The following is a 22,926-nucleotide window of genomic DNA, read 5'->3' as shown; positions in this document are numbered from 1 at the left end:
ACAGTGGTACGTTGAATTACGAGTTTAATTTGTTCTGTGACAGAGCTCATAAGTCTGATAGCTTGTATGCCAAATCACTATTCACCATTGAAATTGATGGAAATGCCATTAATCCGTTACATGCCTCCATAAAAACCTCCCCAGTTTTTTTTTGTTACAGCTTAAATCTATTTTTTTAAATAAAACACATTGTAGAAGAACATAATAAGATATACTATGAAAGGATATGAAGAAATATACTGGTTTTTGCGTACAAGTGCATTTATCTTGGAGATCAGACACTTGGACTGGCAGAAGATGCTGACGTTTGACTTATTCCTCACTTTCATCTGCAGCGCAGTTTAATAAAAACCTGTCCAAGGAGGTTTGGTTCATTCATTCTAAATTTTGGTTCATTCATTCATTCAGGCTAAATAGCGGCAGTGTTCCTGAGTATTCATAACTTGTAACTCAAATTTCTGCTCGCAAATCAAAGCAAAAATCGACGGAATGAAGGTGTAGGTACCAGATGTGCTCGGGTTACCAGATCTGCTCGGGGGCCCTGCGCCTGTTGGTGACGTCACATTCTATGATTGGCTAGACATTGGCACGATGACGTAAGGGAATGTGATAAAAAACTTTTTTTTCAATACAAAATGTATTTGGAAACTGAGCTAATCATGTCCGCATTTCTATAAAAGTCACAAAAAAAACAGCTTTTTTAAGAAAACATAAAGTAGTGGGTTTACGTTTATCCCACTATTTACATTTTATGAATTAAGTATATTTTGCCAATATGAGGTTATTTAATAGAAACTCAAACTTTATTACAAACTACATTGCGCTCCATTTCATAAGAATCAGATGTGCTCGGGGTCAAAGTCCCTTTCGAAAGATAATGCTGGATTTCTTTGTAAAAGCCGTCCATGTTTCCTACGAAGAACCGTGAAAACGACTTCAATAGGTTGTTTTTTTTTTACTACTTCAGTAAGTTGTCCGGACCAATCACATTCCCTTACATCATCGTGCCAACGTCCAGCCAATCATAGAGTGTGACAAACAGGCGCAGGGCCCCGATCACATCTGGTAACCCGAACACATCTGGTACCTACAACGGCTCGAGTCATAATTAAAAAAAACTCATATGTCGGGACCCTCGTAGCTCAAGGCACCACTACATAGCTTCAGGCTAACATAACGTTAGCCTACTTGTACAGTGCAACAAAATCTCTTCTCTAAATGTGCAGTCATATTACGAGTAGTTTAAAACAATGACTCGTGTGGAAATCACCTTAAAACTTACCTCAAAATGATGTATTCCACGAAAGTAGGTTCACTCCGACAGTAACACCACAACACCTGTCACTCATTTCAAAGACGCCGCATTTCTCATTCGCATCGTGTATCTTTCAACGAGACTTGTACCGAGTGATCTGTCAATCAACTGGAGTGGCACTGACACCTGAGGTGTCCAATCAGGTTCCAGAGGTGGACAGCGCATCTCCCGCCCTACATCGACTGTGGAAGGGCGTGTCTCAAGCGCCGCCATCTTGGTACAAGGCTCACAGAAGCAGCGGTGCGTGAACTTATGAAGGAAGAAGGTACTCCTCAATTTTAAAGTAGAATTATTCGCTGAAAAAGGGTGCTTGGATATTTTAAAAATACTGGTTTTCTTCCAGTTGACTTTCCTCAGCATTTCCCTTTAGCTGAACCTCAACCTAATTTGAATGTTGTAAGTATTTGCATGTAATATTTTTCAAAACACATAAGAACATCAAGGCCCTGGTCATATTAAAACCTGTATAGCATTTGCTCTCTGCCACTCATTTTAGACACATTGAAATACACATGAGTACACATTAAAACATACGTGTGTTATGTCTCTGTCAGTTTAGCTCAGGGGTTCTCATTACGTCGATCGCGATCTACCAGTCGATCGCAAAGGTAGTGTGAGTAGATCGCCTGACATTAAAAAAATAGACGTCAGCCTATCATTATCCGTCATTTGATTGATACAGGGCACCCAGTCAGATGACACCTGATTTTTTTTGTGACACATAGGTTACCACGCATGCGCTAACAACGGTGCTAAGTGCAGCACAACTAACAAGCTAGCGAGTTGGTTACCTCCAATTTTAAGCCCTCGTTTTATTCTCTTGAACTCAAGGTGGGTATAAACATGAGTGGGGGTGCTGGACCAAGTAAGAAGACAAAAACGTATCACTTTCATACGGAATGGGAGGAGTTTTTTTTCACGATGACATTTTCGAAGTGCCTTTGCCTCAACTGCCAGTCTACCATCGCAATACCAAAGAAGGGAAATGTGGAGCGGCATTTTCGGACTGTCCATGGAAAATATGATACCGACTTCCCGCCGAAAAGCGAGCTGAGGAAGAGAAAGGTGAAGGAATTAAAAAGCTAGTTGTCAGGACAGCAGTCATTTTTCACACAACTTACGTCAAAAGCGAAAGCCGCCACCGAAGCATCGTTCCGGGTGAGTCATCTCATCGTTAAAAACAAGAAATCCTTCCAAGACGGAAAAATGGTAAAGGAGGCATTCGTTGAAGCAGCTGACTCATTGTTTCGAGACTTTAAAAACAAGACAGAAATAGTATCTTCGATCAATGCTGCGGAAATATGCGATCAAAATGTGCATAGTTAATTGTGTTGTGCAAGATTGGCTCATGCGGTTCAGCAAGATACATCAACATACATTGTACAAAAAATCCTCAATATATTTATAAATAAATTTGCATTTCTATAGTAGGTAGATCATTTTGCCTTGGTCATTTTATAAGTAGCTCGCATGCTGAAAAAGTGTGAGCACCCCTGGTTTAGCTCATGTCCAGGGTTCAAACAGTGGGACTGAGGGATAAAATTAAGAATGTGGGCCAGCTACATCAGTGAGTGTTATAAACATCACTATATATATATATTTCCATCCCTCTTTCCACTTGGACCACAATCAGGGGCTGTTTTTGCTATGGGCGAAGTGGTTAGTCGCCCAGGGTGCAATCTGTGAAAGGGCGCACCGCTACTGTTTTGGTTTTTCTAGTTCCAACAATATGTAAACGTACAGCACATCATGCAGAAGACAGACACGGATTACGTCAGAGGCTTTTCCGCCACAGCGTTGATTCTCAAGTCAAGTGCGTGATCAATGAAGGATGGAAATTAAAGGTCAAAAAAGGTGTCAGGTACCCAGTTCAGGAAAAGAAGGAAATTAGAAAAGAAAAGGAAAAAGGATAAAGGTATGCACCATGCCGCCATGTCAGTGTATCGGAGTATTATGCATGCAATGAAACAGATAGCAATAGCCTAATGTGAATGAGTGTCTTTATTAGCCTCTTGCTAATAATAGCTAGAAGTAGCAACATTAGCTATGTTATGCTACTACTTTTATACATTAATTTCATTGTTAAGCCCTGATAAAGGCAGTGTGGGGCCGAAAACTATTGGCTTTATTTCAGTAGCTCTACTATGAGCTGTTTGTTTACATTAAAACTTAAAAATATAGAAATTTTGATTATAAATGATGCCCCTGTCTCTAACTTGCTCTCAGAATTGGCCTGACCCTTCCTGTAAGTGTAGCTGAGGCAGAAATAAGTTTTTCATAGCTAAATCTAATTAAAACTTACCTGCTGTATACCATAGTCACAAGAATGTCTGATTGGCCTTGCCATCATAAGAGGGGGGTGATAGGGTTTTATCCTTATTAACGAAGTCCTACCTTAAACAGAAAGAACCACACAAGAGATCAATATTCTTTTCAGCTTTTGCAAAAGGAGAGAGCCATCACCACTGTATTAAACAGTAGTGATTTCAAGCAACTCCGACTCTCTCCCTGCAGCAGCTTGGTTTTATTCAGAGGTAATAAAAGGGGAAGTGGTTTACAAAACAAAAGATTACATAGAAAGTTCTGAGCGCGTGACCTTGTCGGATGTAAGATAATGAAAGGTACTTGAGCGAATGTTCGAATAAAGAGATACTTATGCACATTGGTTTGAATCGCTTTTGCAGGGGCATTGTGCATTGCAGTTTAACTCAGTTGGACTCTGGAACACTCTGTCCTGAGGCGTTTCCCTTTGTCTGTACGCACATACATTTCAAATCACATCAATAGAAAAATGCAGCACATAATGTAAATGTGGCACACAGTATATCATGAGATAACAACTAAAAACTCTAACGGGGTGTTCGCCCAGGGCGCACAACAAGCCAGGACCGCCACTGACCACAATTATGCTTTGCCTGCTTCTCCCACTGTTCTAAAGGCCAGACTTAGTGAAGCTCTGGCTCGAGTGGAGAGTCTGAGTGCGAGAGGAGGAATAAGCATGCTCCGGGAGCGAAGGGCGAAGAAAAATGTGCACGCTCTTCTCGAGGATCTGAGGGAGAAAAAAACTCATAAATGAAGAGCTGAAATACAGGCTGGAATGCTACTCAGGTAAAATGGAATATTTTATACAGGTTCTTTAAATAAAGACCTGAATACACCTGAACGTTTTCTGGGTTCTTTTTGTTCTATCTTTGTCTGTCTGTCTGTCAGTCATGTCTGACGTTTGACAACCAAACCTCGTGAAAATACGCCCCTCTAGTGAGCAGCAGTCAGTGCGGCGTCTATGCATATATGTCTGTGCCGCGCTACTCTGCCTCTGATTATGTCAGTCCTCGTGCCTAAAGTTAACCAGCATAATCAGTAAAACCACTGGCAGCGAGTACTAGCCGCATCGGGGGATTTAGAAGTGGGTGTATAAGTAGGAATACGCCATATATCCACGTATACCCTGGACTATACCACAGGTAGTTGATGATGAATATTCTCAATTTTGTCATTGTCAAGAAGTTCATAAATCTGTTGCAGATGGAAAGTGGAGCACGTGTTCCTCAAAGTCATTGACCAGTTCCCTAATACTCAGTTTCTTGACCATCACTGATACTCCTGTCCCCTCTGGTACTCCTGTGGGGACCTGCTCACCTTGTCAGACACACAACCCTTCAGTCTCACAAATTGTGGTCTGTTTGTCGAGTAGTCAATAATCCAGGTGGCTGTGGTGACATCAACCTGTATTTACTGCAGCTTCTTACATAACAGTGCAGGCTGTATTGTATTAATTGCACTGGAGAAATCAAAGAACACGATCCACCCCCCATGCTGCCTGCTTTGTCCAGATGAGAGTGTGCTTGCTGAAGTAGGTAGATGATGGTATCTTCAACACAAACCCCAGGACGATAAGCAAATTGTAGTGGGTCCTGAAAGGTTGTCTCTCTAAGGCTTGCAAGACACGTGATGTTAGGGCAATCGGTCTAAGGGCAGATGCATGAGATCATTTTAGGTTTTTATTTTTATTTTTTTCAGGTACAAGGAAGGATGTCTTACACAGCAGAGGTACTAACCAATTGAATGTTTGAAATTGAATAGATTTATTATTATATTTATCTGACAAGTTTTGCAAGTATTTTGTTGCAATCAAATTTTGCTGCAAATATCTGCTGTACAAGTAGCTTCGAGAAATACGGGTTGTGCGCTGGTTATCAATGCTGGAAGGCACATCTGACAACACAATTCTGAATGAGAAACACCAAAAAACCTCACTCTCAAAGGCCCCAGCGAGGATCGAACTCGCGACCCCTGGTTTACAAGACCAGTGCTCTAACCACTGAGCTATGGAGCCTCTTGTTCCACAATGATGTAACAATAACTCTTTAAAGTTCAACTCGTATCGTGATTACGTAATTATTTTCTTGTTGCACTCCTGGGACGAGGGCACCTCACCGTGCATTGACTAACTGTAACGTTATTGTTGAGGCGCCATAATGGCAGTATTCCCTTTACTTTTGAGTTTATGGTTCAAAGCCCTTTTGATTCTCTTCTTTCTTCTTTTCTTAGCGTTTCTCGGCTACTGCTTGTATATCAAGCACATTCATATGAAATATGACCACATACCTGGGCCACCGAGAGACAGGTAAGACCAGTCGGTCAATTTTGCAACTATGCAACTTTAACGCAAACTTAAGGTTGATCGTTAACTTAGAAGGATTTTGCTACCATTGACAAACTAAATGTTTTTTTTTTTTTTTGTCGCCACAGTTTCCTTTTAGGACATTCCCCGACCTTTTTGAGGATTATGAAAAATGGCGGAAATATACACGACAAATTTCTGGAATGGTAATCTCAAAGGACACTTAAACATCATACCCAGTTAGCCAAATAGGACGTCACTTTCTTTGTTTCCATCACTGCATTACACGTTTCTTAATAATTCCGTAATAATTAATTTCCCATTTCCAAGTTTTGTAAGTAGCCAATTGTCGGAATCGTGTCATTTACAGGAGCGAGACGTACGGACCCGTTTACAAAATGTATATGCTGCATTTCGTCTTGATGTCTGTGACCTGTCCTGAGGCTACCAAGGTAAAAAAAAAAGTGCAGTGGGTAAACATTGATCTGCAGAATACAGTGAACGTGTATGGTATAAGGCTCCTCAATGAAAATGTATGATTTTAATTTCAGGAAATACTGATGTCCCCTAAGTATCCCAAAGACAAATTCCTCTACAAGAGACTGTTCAACCTGTTTGGTCAAAGGTAATCAGACTGTCGGCAGTCATACTTCACTGATATTATTTTCACAAACCAGTCTTGAATTCATTTAGCATGAACCAAGCCTGCTTTTTCTCTTTTCCAGGTTTTTAGGCAACGGCCTTGCAACAGCGCAAGATCATCAACTGTGGTACAAACAGCGACGGATCATGGACCCCGCGTTCAGCAGCTTGTGAGTTGTTCCATTTCTGCTCATTAGTCTTTGCTTTAAGGATTTCTAGATCCCGCTCAGTTTGTTGGAGACTGCCCTCAGCTGCTTTTGCGCAACATTTTCCAAACAAAGAAAGTCTGAGAGGCTTTGCTGGTATGAATGTGCTGCTCCTTTTTGCTCCTTGAAATTCTAATTCCTTCCAGATATTTGAGAGGTCTCATGGGGACCTTCAACGAGAGGGCAGAGAAACTGATGGACAAGCTTACCGAGGTTGCTGATAATAATACGGAGGCCAACATGTTGCACCTTGTCAACTGTGTTACCCTTGATGTCATTGCCAAGGTACAAGGTTCATTATTACAGCTACGTCTACAGCAGCAACATTTTTCGTTGATCACAAAGGCTTCAGTCGTGCATATCAATACATTTGTTTTTAATATTCTGACGACTTTCAGATTGCTTTTGGTGTGGATTTGGACCTCCTGTCAGACAGCTCACCTTTCCCTAAAGCCATCGAGGTGTGTCTCAAAGGGATGGTGTACCACATTAGAGACAATCTGTTTCAGGTATTCCTTGAGTTTAGTTCAATAAGGTGGGTTAACAGTAAAATCCTTATCCACGGGAGAGTGACATCGTCATTCTGCAATCCCAGTTCAAACCGAAGAACAGGCCTTTCATAAAAGAAGTGAGGGAAGCGTGCCGCCTGCTGCGCACAACCGGAGCCGAGTGGATCCAAAACAGAAAGACCGCCATGCAAAACGGCGACGACGTCCCCAAAGACATCCTCACGCAGATCATCAAAACTGCTGCTGCAGGTTGTAACGCCTAAAGTTAGCAGTTGATCACATTGAGCATAGTGGATGTGGACTACTTTCATGAGTAATGGCGATGAGAGACAAGTCAAATATTAGGTGACATGTTTCAATTTCTTGCTTTGACAGAGGAAAACATGACTCAAGAGGACGAGCAGTTGATGTTGGACAATTTTGTCACGTTCTTCATTGCGGGTGAGTTTGTTTGTTGCTGCTGTGATGCAGAATTGTGGTGTGAAATAAAGTTGGAGCGAGGCCAACCGAGCTAACAGTAGAGTTTACCCAAAGCCTCATCGAACAGGTCACCCGTTTGAGTTTAAATGTCTTTTACTGTGTTGGATGCAAGTTCTATATTTAAACTGGCCTTCGAAGCTCCACCTTTTTGGTTTAGAGTGTGCCGACTCGGCTTTGTTCAATTGCACATTTGTTTAGGGCAAGAAACAACAGCCAATCAGCTCGGTTTCTGCATCATGGAGCTCGGAAGACATCCTGAAATACTGGCGAAGTAAGAACAAATGAAGCAGTGCTCGACAGTTTCTGATATGATCGATGAACAGCTGTGTCTGAAGTTTTTTATTTTCCTCTCAGAGTGAAGAAGGAGGTGGATGACGTCATCGGGATGAAACAGGACATAAGCTACGACAACCTTGGCCAAATGGTTTACCTCTCACAGGTACACGCCGTGAGCATACACACACGATGCATTCACAGTCGCAACACAGTCGTTCCTCTAGTTTTGTGTTCATGACAATCCTATTAAACATTCACCCATTCAGTATTTATTTTTTGTACAAACAATTAATCGTCACATTTAACCCGCCCCCTCAGGTGCTAAAAGAGACCCTGAGGATCTACCCAACAGCTCCAGGCACATCCCGTGAAATTCTGGAAGACATTGTTGTTGACGGCATCTGGATACCCAGGGGAGTCGTCGTCATGGCGAGTGGTTTTTTTTTGTTTGAAAATGCTTGTGACTTTAAAGTAGTGTCTGATTTATAGATATGATCGACAGCTTTATAGATTACTGCCAGTGTGTATGGTGAAGTAAAATTACTACCTCATATCAAAATTTGACCCCAATTATTCTAATATGCAGTTCAGCTCCTATGTGTGTGGGAGACTGGATAAGTTCTTCAAGGACCCTCTGACATTCGATCCAGACAGATTCCACCCAGATGCTCCCAAGTAAGTAGAGTGCAGTTTTCACTCAGTGACGCTTTCTGTTAGCTCAGGCCGGCACGTGGTCAGAGGTGAGTTAAGTGTTCTCCGCAGTACAGGCGGGGTGATTTTCATTCAAAATGGGACGTTCTTCAATTCCGAGACGTGTTTGGGCTGGAATCACCCTCTATGCTAACTTTCCTGCACAGGAACTGGTTCAAGCTGGAACACGGATATGGCAAATTTACCTTGTTTCTATGAGGTGCTGATGTCATCGGTCACCTTGAGTTTAATCAGCAAGGAGCCCCCTTTGTTTTGTTCTTTTCGGGCCATGCATTTAAATGCGTCGCTCATATATACTCACCAGCTCCTTGTCCACCGTTATCAACATATGTCCCACTCACTGCAGATACTGCTCTTATCATCCGGGGAGATAAGAGTTGAGGAAGCAAGTTCTCTCATAACCTGAATTCCTTGTGTCAAACCACTCATCGGTGCATGGGGTAAAAGAGAGTAAACTGTTTTCTTTTGCGTGTTTTACAAGGCCGTATTACTGCTACTACCCCTTTGCCCTCGGTCCACGCTCGTGCCTGGGAAAGAACTTTGCTCAGGTGGGTGGAACAAAACAATCAACACACTGATCGACAGTACATACAGACTGTTTCTGAGCTCAGTGGGCTGGTGGTGTGCTTTCAGATGGAGGCTAAAGTGGTGATGGCCAAGCTGCTCCAGAGGTTTGATTTCACCCTCGTCCCGGGACAGACCTTTGACATCCTGGACACTGGCACGCTGAGGCCAAAGAGTGGAGTGGTGTGCTCTGTGAGACACAGGAATTACAAAAACTGAGTGGTCTTATGACACGAAAACAGAAAAAAAAACAATCATATTAGTCCATAAATTAGCTGAATGTTGGGATCTCTGTTCTGCTGCTTCAGCCACAAGCTGCATAAGTTGCGAAACTTTTTTCTTTAACGTCCTTGATAAAGAAAGTTAGATGCACAGGGTTTATTGTTATTGCTGTGTTAATTTTAACTCAGTTCAAGTGATTTTTTCATAACCACTGAAATTGTTGTTGCCAGTAACACTAACATGTAGTGACTGAATGTCAGTTTTATGCAAACTGAAATAAAAATGCAACTCCAACCTGCTGTGATGTTTTGACCACCACGGATGGATACACTACAACTGTCCAAATCAAAAGCTTTCACTCACCTCAATGACATTTGGTTTTTATATTTTGTGATAAGTTACAGTCTCCAAGTTAGGATCCAGGTTGGAGGCTGCGTCTACATATTTTTCATTTCAAACATCAATTTGGAACAGTTAAACAGCCTTTTATGTTTAAAGATTAACAATAAATACAAACGTGCTCTGACATAAAATTTTTTATTGTAATTGTGTTTCATTTTGATAATAAAAGACCATATTCCAGCGCAGTTGGGATATTTTCATATAAACACTGCTGTTTTTTCTGTGGAGCCCTGAACGCGTCGTACTGTTAGGCTGAGTCTGCACCTGCAAAGATTCAGCTCACCGTGACGATGCACTTTTAAAAGGCTTCCTGAAAATGAATCATAAGATAAAACCTACTTTTGAAACTTAATTCAATTTGGGTACGAGCAGCCCAAATACCCTTATTTAACCAGCAATGACTCAGCAACATTTCACCTTACGCCACCGTAAGGCAGGTGTAACAACTCGACTTTAAACAGTTTCGAAAGTATACTGAATGTCAGAAGGCTGCAGTTCAATATCAGAGTTCACTGGGAGGGGAAAGATGTGTAATTAACCTCACAGTGAACTAGCCAACGGGCAGCTGGCGCAGGACTCGCTAAGACCCGACAAGACTGGCTTTTCCCAAAATGGCTGTTTTCTATGGACTTTTGAGTTTGGGTGCGAAAGCGCTGATAATTCTCTCCGTTCTCCTTTTAGTAGCGTTTCTCTGTTACTGCTTGTACATCAAGCACATCCATATGAAATATGACCACATACCCGGGCCACCTAGGGACAGGTGAGCAAAGCCGAGCGTTGCTGCTTCACTCTGAAAGTATTGTTTTAAAACACCAAGCGTTTCTCCTCCGTAGCTTCTTACTGGGGCATTCGCCGACGTTCATGAGGGCGACGAAAAACGGACTCATTCACGACAAGTTCCTGGAGTGGTAAGTTTAGCGCCATACGGAATGAACCTTCGAAAAATTTGCCTCGGGAACCTCCGCGGCTGCAGGGCCTGTTGGTTAAAGTCAGTTTGACAGCAGGCCTCGTTATGCACGTCCTTTTCATCTCCGCCAACCACTGTTTTGCATGTTTTTGACCCTTACAGGACCGAGATTTACGGCTCTGTTTACAGGATAAATGCTCTGCACTACGTCAGTGTGTGCGTGTCCTGTCCAGAGGCGACAAAGGTAAACATCTGGTACATAAGTGGAAGTGAACGCAACACATATACAGTACAATACACACACACACACACACACACATATATATATATATATATATATATATATATATATATATATATAGGTACATATAAATAACTGAGATGTATTCCAGTGGGACACAACTCTGAACTGGATTAAGCAGGTATAGAAAATGGATAAATGGATGTATTCCAGTGCTGTGTGTATCAAAACAGCTTGTCTTTGATTGTTCAGTATTTAAGTGGTTATGGTTTCAGGAAATCTTGATGTCCCCGAAGTACCCCAAGGACAAGAATGTCTACAAGAGGCTCTTTAACCTGTTCGGTCAAAGGTAGTTATCAAGATAGTCCAGCTTGCTTTACCCCTTGCTTGTAAAGAACAGGGGGAGCGTCCTTTGTGATGCTGTCATTGGTAGAATTCCTCAGCCGGCCTTGTAAGGTACGGCATCCTTGGATACTTTCAGTTAGAGCTGGAGTGATCACTTTACTGATGTCAGATCATTTCCCGGCCTCCTAAAGTGCCCTCTCACCTGTCTCCTTCGCAGGTTCTTTGGCAACGGCCTGGTAACAGCTCGGGATCACGAGCTCTGGTACAAACAGCGGCGAATCATGGACCCTGCGTTCAGCAGCTTGTGAGTCGTTCAGTTTCTGCTCCTGATTTCTTTCATACCTGTTGTTTTGGGCACTTGTGGATCCTGGTTGGTTTACTGGAAACCTTCCTCTGTTTGTTTCTGCGCGACGGCTTCCAATGACAGGAAGTCTGTGAGGCGTTGCTGTGATTTGCTGCTCCTTTGTCTCAAACCTGCCGTTCTTTCCAGATATTTGAGAGGTCTCATGGGGACCTTCAACGAGAGGGCAGAGAAACTGATGGACAAGCTTACCGAGGTGGCTGATAATAATACGGAGGCCAACATGCTGCATCTTGTCAACTGTGTTACCCTTGATGTCATTGCCAAGGTATAATCAGTATTACAGCTGCCTCCACCAGTTGATCACAATAGTTCTAATCATTTCCTGGCTATGTTTGTAAGTATGTATGTCCCCCCCTCTTTATAACTCCCAGATTGCTTTTGGCATGGATTTAGACCTCCTGACGAACAGATCAGTTTTCCCTAAAGCCATCGAGACTTGTCTGAAAGGGATGGTCTACTATGTTAGAGACTTCTTTTTTGAGGTATTACTCAAGCGTCACGTGATTTGGATTGTGTACGTCGGAAAAAAAATCTTGTCGGCCGCATTGTGACATCTTCAGTCTTCAATTCCAGTTCAATCCAAAGAACCGATCATTCATTAATGAAGTGAGGGAAGCGTGCCGCCTGCTGCGCGCGACCGGAGCCGAGTGGATCCGCAAGAGAAAGGCCGCCATGCAGAACGGCGACGACGTCCCCAAAGACATCCTGACGCAGATCATCAAAACCGCTTCTGCAGGTTGCACTGAAATAAAAAATGTATAAAATACATGTGTAATATGCAGCGTAATTTAAGTGTGCCTCAGTAACTCAATAAACACACAAGGCTTTAGCACACATCGTTACACATGGGTGTTTTTTTTGCATTCATTTACACATTTTAAGCATCCTGTAGGGCACCACTTTTCAAAAAGAGCTAGTTAAATGACTTGTGCTTTTTCTTGATCTAACAGAGGAGAACATTACCGAAGAAGACGAGGAGCTGATGTTGGACAATTTTGCAACGTTCTTCATTGCGGGTGAGTTTGTTATTCCTGCTCGCAACTGTGGGCACACACGGTGCCATGAAAATGTCTGCAGCACCACTAAAGTGACGATCAAGGGCCCCCCCGCATAAGGTCCTACGGACAAAGTGCTGAGAAAGTACAGATTAAGGTTGTGTGGGTGCACAAGAGATCTCTGAAACTCAAAGAACGCCGTGAAATCTGTTATTAGAAAATGGAAAGAATATGATGACACAAAAAAACCTGCAGAGAAAGGCGAGAAAACCAAAACTCAAAGAGGCTCCATAGCAGCGACTGGAGTTACCTGCCTGTGTAGGAAGGTGAAGATTTCCCAAGACACGGGAAAGAAAGTGATCAGGTCAGAGCGAACACCGTCTCAATAAAGCACAGCGGTGGTGGAATCATGCTGTGTGGCTGTTTTTCATTGTCAGGGCTTGGAAAAATGGGTCAGCACTTAAGGAATTATGGGTGGTGTAAAGTAAGCAAGTATTGACTTTGAGGTGTGGGGACAAATATCTACACGGGTTCAAGTTATCTGAATCTTTTTTTTCTGTCATTTACCAGTGTCAGTTTGTGTCACTATTACAAATATTTCAGGTTATTTATTTATTTATGTGGTGCCAAATTACAACAAATGTCATCTCATCCATCCATCCATTTTCTATACCGTCAATCCGTTAATCAGGTAGCGGGTGGGCTGGAGCCTATCCCAGCAGTCATCGGGCGAAAGCCGGGGTACACCCTGGACAGGTCGCCAGTCCCTCACAGGGCCACATACAAATGTCATCTCAAGGCACTTAAATAATATCGTCCAATTGAAGCCAATTGGAATTCAATTCATTGTATTTCTCACTCTAAAAGTGGTTGGCGTGTTGTGAAAAATAATTTCGGGTCGTAAGGCGACAAAATAGGAAAAAATGTCATAGGGGGTTGAATAATTTGTTATTATTATTGTTATTTAGTCTATTTTCTGTATTATTTTGCCATTTAAGGCCTACATTTTCCGTTTAGTCACAACAAAAACGGCCACTTTAAAACAAACAAACATAAAAACGATGTCTGATTGAGCTTTGTCTGCCAAATGGATCATTTTTAGGGCAAGAAACAACAGCCAATCAGCTCGGTTTCTGCATCATGGAGCTCGGAAGACATCCTGAAATACTGGCAAAGTAAGAACTAATGATTCAGTGCATGGCAGTTTGCAATATCGTTGGTGTACGATGGTTAAAGTTCTGTTTTTATTTTCTCAGAGTGAAGACCGAGGTGGACGATGTCATCGGGATGAAACGGGACATAAGCTATGATGATCTTGGCAAACTGATTTACCTCTCCCAGGTAAATCCTACTAATGATGTCAGTAAATCAGCCATTAATCTCTGTGATCTGTGATCCTCACATTTACCCCCCCGCCCCCAACCCAGGTGCTGAAAGAGACTCTGAGGATCTACCCAACAGCTCCAGGCACATCCCGTAACATTCTGGAAGACATCGTCATTGATGGTATCCACATACCTCGGGGACTCAGCTGCATAGTGGGTATTTTGCCTAAAAAAAATATGTTTTTGCTTTAAAGCAGAAAGCAAAGTGTGTGGTTTATACGTCCGAACGATCATTTGTAGGATGTAAGAAAACAAGACCTTGTTATGGATTATTTTCATCAAAAGTATATCAAAATGTGACATCAGTTCTTCTGATGTTCAGTTCAGCTCCTATGTGTGTGGGAGAATGGAAAAATTCTTCAAGGACCCACTGACATTTGATCCAGACAGATTTCACCCAGATGCTCCCAAGTAAGTCAAATGAAGTTTCCACCTGTTGACAGGTTTTACTTTTGCTCCGATATGTCAGAAACAGCCGTCACGGTCCCATATAAAAGCATCTCATCTGTTTTACAAGGCCGTATTACTGCTACTACCCCTTCGCCCTCGGTCCACGCTCGTGCCTGGGAAAGAACTTTGCTCAGGTGGGTGGAACAACACGATCAACACACTGACCGACAGTGCATACAGACTCTTTCTGAGCTCAGTGGGCTGGTGGTGTGCTTTCAGATGGAGGCTAAAGTGGTGATGGCCAAGCTGCTCCAGAGGTTCGATTTCACCCTCGTCCCGGGACAGACCTTTGACATCCTGGACACTGGCACGCTGAGGCCAAAGAGTGGAGTGGTGTGCTCTGTCAGACACAGGAATTACAAAAACTGAGCGGTCTTATGACAGGAAAACAGAAAAAAAACAATCATATTAGTCCATAAATTAGCTGAATGGTAAATGGTAAATGGACTTGTACTTGTATAGCGCTTTTCTAGTCTAGAATGTTGGGATCTCTGTTCTGCTGCTTCTGCCACATGCAGCATTTGTTGTAAAACTGTCTTTCTGGTTTTATTTCCTAAAGCCAGATCTTGTACACCATACATAGTCATGGCTGCACTAATTTAATCTCGCATTTTGTAGTCTTTGAGCTGTATGCAATATGCTGTTTCATAATCACTGAATCACTGAACTTTATTGTGTCACTGACACTTATATATGACGACTTAATGTTCGTTTTTTAAAAAAAAAACAAGATAAACTGCAGCTAAAATGTGATATCTGACTGGTTTTCTTTGTGCTCAGAATGCTGTGCGTGTGACATTTTTTTTATGTTTCAACGGCTCTTTTGACCATTGCTGACAGTGTACACATGGGGGCGCTGTGACCTTGTTAAGAAATCTCAAAAGTGCCTATTAAACTGCAGCTGTCCCATTCAAAAGCGTCCGCTCACCTAAATGTATCGATGTGTTTTCTTTTACATTTCAAGGATTGTATCTTTTCATTTGATCGAATTAATAATTGGACCAGTTACACAGAAGCCGCCTTTTATGTTTAAAGGTCAACAAAGAAGCATTTAAATTTTGTCAAAATCAAACGTTTATTTGGAATGTACGTGGGTGAATAACTCAAAGGTTTTAAGGGGAAAAAAAGTTCCATTTAATTGCGGGATACTAAATATCTGTTTGCTGAGCCGCATTCCAGCGCTCTGTTTTACATGAAATTCATATTTCCAGTTTTTCGGAGGTGCCCTGAACACGTCGTACTGTTGCTTTAAGAGGGCTGAGCCTGAACCCTGTGAGGCTTCAGCGCACTTTTCATCTACCTGCTGCCCGTTTCTATCCCACGTCTTGATTGGCCGTCTTGAGCCAAATCCTCTTGAATGATTTCAAACTCGAGTGTTTGGACAAGGAGGAGGAGGGGGTCCACTGGTAATTGGACTGGTAATACCGAGCTGGTTGGGTAGAAAGGATTGAGCCCTCCGTCCACTACACATACCTTCTCAGAGAAAGAGGTTTAACTAAGGAGGAGCGTTGTTGACGGCAAAAAACGCGTCCGAAACGGCATCCCCGCTGGAAAGTGAGTTGAAATAGGGTGCACGTTTGCAGAAACGCTCGCGCTTTTCGGTAAAAATGTTTTAAATATCTGGATTTTTGTAGATTTATTTGTTTTAAACAATTGTGTAGATGGAAGTCCGGCGGAGACTGCACGCATAGCTGTGGGACGCGGTGTGCTGTGCTGGCCGGACTCGACGCCTGGGACTAGATGGACCTGATTGAGAGTTCCTGTGAATTGGTGTAAAAAATCATCCGTGGTTGTTATTGACGAAAAATCTGAGTGCGAACAGTTTGTTTTGGAGACCCCCGCACGGCTTTTCTCTAACGAGATTAGTGAGGCCATTCAGTTCGCGCACGGGTTGTCTTGGCATCACATTGTTATTGTCGCTGTTACCGGCCCGTTGGAAATCAGAACGCGTCGCACTCGCAGGTTTTGGACAATGTATTCGTGCTTGAACACGATTCCGCAACTGAGGTTAGGTTAAACAAGTCTCCCCGAGTGAATTGCAAGCCACGATTTTCAAGAACTGAGATTTCAGTCAAGGCAGTCATGGCTAAAAATCCGTCCGAGGGGCCAAAGAATGACCTGAGCCAGCTGACGGACGACGAGCTGCTGCGGTGCAGTAAAGATGACCTGGTCAGGAAATTAAGGAGGGTTGACGGCGAGAAAATGAATTTGATGATCGAGCATGGCAACATGATGAAAGACATCAACCGGCGGCTGCAGGTGCACCTGCACGAGATCCGGAATCTGAAGGAGATCAACCAGAAGCTGCAGGATGACAACCACGAGCTCCGGGAGCTTTGCTGCTTCCTCGACGACGACAGACAGAAGGGCAAGAAGCTGTCCCGGGAGTGGCAGCGTTTCGGCCGTTACACGGCCAGCGCCATGTGGAAGGAGGTGGGCACCTACATGATGAAGCTGAAGGAGCTGGAGGCCAACCAGGAGACCGTGCTGAGGGAGAACTCTGAACTGAAGGAGATCGTCCTCATGCTGGACGAGGAGAGGAACGGGGCGGGTTCAAGGAGCTCCATAGACAGTCAGTCCAGCTTGACCAACCTGAATGGAGGCACCGGGACGATCAGGGACGTTGGAGACGGCAGCAGCACGTCCAGCGCAGGCAGTGCAGGCAGCCCCGATCACCACAATCACAACCACATACACAAGCCCCCAGAGAACAGTAAGCTGGGTCCGACCATGAGGAGGTCCATGGATGACCTGTCAGCGCCGCACCTCCACAGGAGCATCCCCAACGGACTCAATGGTGAGTACACACAACTGTTGCACTGTGGGAACGCGCAGACTGGTCACTCAGCCCTTTCCACATGGCTGTACCAACCAGACCACTTTTCATTCCCTTTAAACTGTCCACAAAACTCTCTGGGCTTCGTTCCTCATAGATTAATACAGTCAGGCTTTGTGTTGTTTTTATGTGAATGTGATTTCTCTGGCAACAGATGCTGATCAGAATGGTTGTGAAGGATTAACGGGAGGGTGGCTTCTTGGTTTAGCTTCTCTGTAAAGTCTTGATTGGGCTGATTATGGCACACACACACAAATGCACACGCAGCATCCTTCGGAGGTCGTGTCAGTCCAGAGGTAAGGCATCATTTGAGTCTGCGCTGATGGAGGCCACTGAGCTCATGATTCTCAAGGAGGACTTAACAGCTTTTAGATCGGACTTGACCAAGTTGAATGTTGTGGGGCTGTTCGCTGATTATTATTACTGTCTGTGGTGGTGGAAGGGCACTCGTGGCTTCTTTGGGCCCTTATGAAATGCATGGCACTGGACCAGAAATCAGTGTCCCTGTAAGACCTAAATTACATGGCTGAAAGCTGCACACAAGGATGAAAATGCCATGAGGACCGTAAGCCCCGGTTTAGCTAGCACATCGTGATCTATTTGGCAGGAGGAATAAACTCTGTTTCACAAAAATCCTCTATCTATCTGCAACCTTAGTTTTTTATTTTTATTTTGCCCTGATTTACAAGGACAGCAGCAGCACGTAGGAGCTCAAAGCAAGCGGCTTCAAATCAGATCACACAGAATGATGGGCCGCGGAAACCGCGCAGGTAACGAAACACGGCAGCGTGGCAGCGTGGATGAGAGGGAAAGCCAGGGGAGCCCTTAATCCAAATATGGACACCAACATGTGCTGAAGCTCGCACGCGACATTCGGAGCAGTTTGGGCTCCAATTATGTAACATCACGATTGTGTCCAGAGCTGCGGTTTCTCTGGATGTGCGCGACACTGTGTGCCTCTGAGGCTTTGTGTGCTTTCTCGCCGACAATGATGTACAAATATACAACCACGCGCCAGTATGGGAAAGGCCAGGTCATTTGAAAGAGTTTTTTTTTAGTTTTTTTTCCTTAAGGCCATTATTTAACCCAATGCGCCGGTAATGAGACTGATGATATCATGTCCAAGGCTCAGCATCACAAATACCTCTGGCTTTCATACCATTGTAAACAACTCCGTTTGGAGCAGAATAGAGTGGGTATTGACATATTTTGATAACGTCCATAAAGAAGAGAAAAAACCCCACTTGTGACCGTGCGCATTAGTGTGCAGATCGAACAGGGGCCCCGCCCCCCTCTCGATGTATAGTTTTTGGATAGAGCACCTTTGTTGTGTTGGCTTTTACATGCCAGACTGGAAAGAAAATGGTCTTCTTCACCGGCACAGATTTACTCAGTCGACTGGTTGAAATCCGAGCGGCGTGACCATGTTGTGAGGTCAGGTCCACCCGTGGTGTGAGGTCCAGAGTGGCTTTATTTAATGCCGGCCAAATGCCACGGGCTCCCCCGGGCGTTTAGGAGACAAGCTCGAGGATTGCCACTCAAGTGCTAAATGAACAGCATCTGTCTGGTTGCCAGACGCGCGCACACACACACACGCACGCACGCACACAATGGAAAAGTCAGTGGAGGAGGATGAAATGAGTTGTAGCGTGCAGACTAACAAGTTAATCGAGTTAGATGCTGCTTATGCTTCATACATTTCCTGTCGGCTCAAACTTTTTTCTCATCTTTTTGGCTTATCTGAATCTGTTATACTTCCATCTCTCTGGAGGCAAAGGGAGAGGAATGCATGAAGGGGAGCCCAAGCAAAGGGCCCTCCGTGGGGCCTCGGCTGGTGTCAGGGGAGTGTCTGAACGGCGGCAAGGGGTTGGTTGGGAGCCTTGGGACTGCGGAGGTGGGGGCTGTTTGAGAGCATATTGAGCTCAATGGAGGCTGGCATTGGGAAACATCCTGCTGTCTGCTTAATTGAATTTCTTGAGCACTGACACTGTTGACCCCACCCCCTTCTCCTGTGTGTGTGTGTGTGTGTTTACTTGAACATAGTGTGTGCTGAGAGTGAAGGCGTCTGTCTAACTGTCTGCTTTTTGTGCCTTGCAGTGGCTTTCATAACGCCATACTCCCCGGTAGTAACAGGCTTCTCAAAGTCTGCATTCAATTTTGGCAGCATGGAACCCCGTTCCAGTCAAAGGCCGACTGAAATATGACGCTGTCGCAGAGAGCTTGCATTGAACGCTCTCACGGTGCCTTACAGAGCAGAGCTGGATGAGATTAACGGGAGGAATGACTCTTTTGACATTGTCCAGATGAGCTGATAAAGATCCTCTCTGCTCGTTGACCTTTAGCAGACCCTCATATGTTCCCCTGGCCTTTTAGCTGACAGTGGCTTTAAGGGAGAGGGTTTCTTGCTCAGCAAATAAAAGCGCTCTGATATGCCAGGGGATGCGGTTTCTCTCTGCCAGCTATCAAATGCGGGCTGACATCAACATATTTTGCTACATGTGACAATTTGAGATCCGTCTGTTTGTGCTGTGGCTTTCGCTTCTCATGAAGTATTGACACTTGTACAGGGTGTAGGTTATAAAACAAGAGTCATCAAGCAGTCACATTTGGAATTGGGTCCAACTTTTGTTTTCACTTTTAGAAACGGCGTGCTTAGATGTTAGGTGCCTTGATTCATTACAGTCCGCCGTGGCCTTTCTTTCATGCCAGCTGCCAACTTCTGAAATGAGAGAAGAACTTGTGAAATGAGTGGATCTACTTGATGAGAGTAAAGTTAATTTCTGGACTTTCTTTCGTGTCACGTTCAAAGTTGGTGATCACTTCGGACCAAAACCATTTTTACAATGCTGACCTCTGAGAGAACACATTGCCTGACGGCATGTTTGCACGACTCCAGATTGCGTAAATGAGACCAAAACCAGACCTTTTTTTTAATGCAAATAAACATGCTCGACCGAGCGAAAGCGTATGAAACCAAAGCTCTGAAAGCCAGAGTGACGCACTCTGATAATACGCAGTAATTGTGCTGAGATACTCCAATGTGGAGTAAGTTATTAGCAATGCAGCACCTTTATCTTTTAGTCGTAGCTTAATTGCACCACAGCATTAGAAATATGTTGGAAAAAGAACATCTGTGTGGCTCGTTTACAACGCCGAGTTTAGTTGCCTGAACACCGCTGGATGGTTACTATGACACACAAAACTGCAAATAGGTCCACTGCGCCTCTAATCTTGTTAAGCCATTGTATCTCTATCGTCCCACATCTGTTTCGCCATTTAGCCCGCAGTTTCAGGCTGCAGGTTACAGCGCACGGCCCGTCATTTGTTGCTAAATGACTGAAACGTTAGCGCGTTTGTTGACATGACGGAATAAATTGGCACAATTGAGACAGCGTCTGGCTCACGGCTGAACTAATGGGTCCTGTTAGCTCGGCAGATTTAGTTTCAAAATGCAATCTGGGGCTTGTCCCATTTACTGGAGCAGAGGATAACCTTTTTTCTTCTTTTTTTCTCCCCTTCATAGCACTATAATTGTTTCAGATAGTAGCGTACAGGTTTCGGCCAAACCCTCGGGTGTTATGAGGGGAACCTGTTTATGGCTTCTGAACACTTCGCAGCGCATTATCCCTCGAATTCCTCTGATAAAGTGTAAACAACAAAAGAGGTGAGGCTTGCAGACGGCTACGAGATGGGAGTGGATAGCACTGCGACTGTGACATAAAAGAAGTAAACTTTGCCCTGTAAGAAATTGCGCCGCAGAGCTGCTGTAGCTTCTTGGCAAGCAAGCAAATGGAAAAAGCGCAACTCTTCATTAAAGCTTGTCGCCATCCGGTATGTTGGCCAATTCAGCTGTGCAGGACCCTCAGAAACCAGTCAGATAGGTTAGTGACTCACTGCAGATCATCATCTATGGGAATCCTCATTAATGCGTTCATTTGAATGCCGCCTACCTGGTTCACCTTCATATATTGAGTAACTTGTGCGGTTTTCTAAGTAAACGTGCCTTTTGTGAGGTCACTCTTGAGTCAACCTGTAAACTCACTCACTTGGCCTCAAATTAGCCACATATTAGTCCTAATTAACTTGCAGAGATGTCATAAACGGTTTAAACTGGGGTCACGGGCACCTGGCCTTTCTTTGCATGTGTCCCGATATACGAGGTGCTGCGATGAGTGCGAACTACTCCTTTTCTCATTTGGAGGCTCTTCTCTCTCCGTCTCCCTCTGTTTTCTTTCTTTCTTTTTTTTCCCTTTTACCCCCGGGGAGTGACTCGACCTAAAAGCTCACAATGAAACTCTAGAACCTGCCCTCCCAGTTGGCCACCGTCGTGTTGACACAAATTAGTCAGTGCGTAGACGTTCACGTCTCTGTGTGATTTAAGCAGTGTGTTCCTCTCCCTGTGAGGTGCTTTGTCAGTAAGCTTCAAGTTGCTGATCAAGCATTGCCCTCTTGACGGTTGTGTATTAGATTATTTCTGAAGGTTTTTTTTTTTTTTTCCAAATATAAAATAATCAAAAGTCAGGTTTTCGATACCTTTCTTTTGTTTTCTTAACTGAACCTGCCTCAGTCACACCCAGCCACTCTTGAGTTTCTCTTTCTCCCTGTGAGCTCCTTTCTCGTTTAAAAGGGAAACCGGGGGGTCAGAAACACAATGGTGTTTTCCTCTTGACCGTTGTTTCAAGTTGTTGACCTGCATGTCTGTAGGGCTTTGGAAAAGAAAAAAGACAAAAAAGGCCACGGAGCAGGAATAGGATGTTTCTGTCGCCCATGTCCTGTTTGTCCGCTCGAACGCTCATGTTTTCCGAGACGCTGAGTTGGTTTCTTGTAATCTCTCTCTGATAACACTTTTCTCATGAAAGGTAGTGCCCTCATGGTGGCGAGTCAAAACATAGGAAAAGGAGCGAGGCCTGCCATTTTCAGCAACTACACTGACACAGCAGCCCTGAGGTTATTCTAATCCCCACAATTAATAAGATCACGCAGGGCCTTGTTAAAACCTGTTGCAGAATTGCATCAGATGAGGTTTGACCTGGACTTGGGAAGACATCTCTGGATCACGTTTAACCGCACGCTGTCTGGCTGTGTGATGCCTGGTTAACTGATAAAGGCACACACACACACACACACACACACACACAAGAGAGGGTTGAGAGAAAGAGCCACGGTGGGAACTCTCAGCTGTGTGCTGTCAATGAAAATCCTGCCTGTCAGGACGTCCCACATTCCAGGACAAACAAAAGAGGAAGTGGGTCTCTCTCCTCTTTGTGACACAGCAGGAGTGAAGCTGCTCGGCGAGAGGAACAGGAAGATGAATGAACCAAACCTGTCTCTAAGTTTTTTGCCTCCTTGTGTCTTCTTACTTGGCCGACGTTCTCCTCCAGATTTTCCCCTCCCTCCATTTGAATTCATCTTTCTCTTGATTCCTGTGAACCTGCTGTCCGATCTGCTATCC

General features: G+C 44.0%; 3 protein-coding genes and 1 non-coding gene across 7 annotated transcripts in view; 3 read left to right on the top strand and 1 right to left on the bottom strand.

Moving 5' to 3' along the window:
- Positions 1-5,578: 5,578 nt before the first annotated feature.
- On the bottom strand, positions 5,579-5,651 carry trnat-ugu (transfer RNA threonine (anticodon UGU)). Its single transcript has one exon. It is a non-coding gene; the product is annotated as a tRNA-Thr (tRNA).
- A 99-nt stretch (positions 5,652-5,750) lies between these two features.
- On the top strand, positions 5,751-9,843 carry LOC140267213 (cholesterol 24-hydroxylase-like). The gene is made up of 15 exons (XM_072362426.1): positions 5,751-5,942; positions 6,068-6,145; positions 6,310-6,391; positions 6,491-6,564; positions 6,665-6,751; positions 6,934-7,072; positions 7,186-7,296; positions 7,383-7,545; positions 7,672-7,737; positions 7,975-8,047; positions 8,131-8,215; positions 8,371-8,481; positions 8,639-8,727; positions 9,245-9,311; positions 9,397-9,843. Exons 1-15 carry the CDS (start codon positions 5,794-5,796, stop codon positions 9,544-9,546), a joined length of 1,524 nt encoding a protein of 507 aa, XP_072218527.1. The 5' UTR covers positions 5,751-5,793; the 3' UTR covers positions 9,547-9,843.
- A 672-nt stretch (positions 9,844-10,515) lies between these two features.
- On the top strand, positions 10,516-15,041 carry LOC140267214 (cholesterol 24-hydroxylase-like). Its single transcript, XM_072362427.1, has 15 exons — positions 10,516-10,711; positions 10,785-10,859; positions 11,021-11,102; positions 11,375-11,448; positions 11,662-11,748; positions 11,935-12,073; positions 12,180-12,290; positions 12,382-12,544; positions 12,759-12,824; positions 13,906-13,978; positions 14,060-14,144; positions 14,231-14,341; positions 14,511-14,599; positions 14,706-14,772; positions 14,858-15,041. The coding sequence occupies exons 1-15, from the start codon at positions 10,563-10,565 to the stop codon at positions 15,005-15,007; spliced, it is 1,521 nt and encodes a 506-aa protein (XP_072218528.1). The 5' UTR covers positions 10,516-10,562; the 3' UTR covers positions 15,008-15,041.
- Positions 15,042-15,912: 871 nt separating this feature from the next.
- Positions 15,913-22,926, top strand: part of ccdc85cb (coiled-coil domain containing 85C, b) — a 44,685-nt gene continuing 37,671 nt past the window's right edge. For all 4 annotated transcript variants that reach the window (XM_072362432.1, XM_072362431.1, XM_072362430.1 and 1 more), the window contains exon 1: positions 15,913-17,435. In XM_072362432.1, coding sequence (XP_072218533.1) covers positions 16,721-17,435 — 715 coding nt within the window. In that variant the 5' untranslated portion in view covers positions 15,913-16,720. The remainder of the gene's footprint in view (positions 17,436-22,926) is intronic.

The sequence above is a fragment of the Leuresthes tenuis genome, unplaced genomic scaffold (genome assembly GCF_036924035.1).
Source record: "Leuresthes tenuis unplaced genomic scaffold, fLeuTen1.0.hap1 SCAF_13, whole genome shotgun sequence".
NCBI classification, from domain to species: domain Eukaryota; kingdom Metazoa; phylum Chordata; class Actinopteri; order Atheriniformes; family Atherinopsidae; genus Leuresthes; species Leuresthes tenuis.
This window is presented reverse-complemented; position numbering and strand designations above follow the sequence as displayed.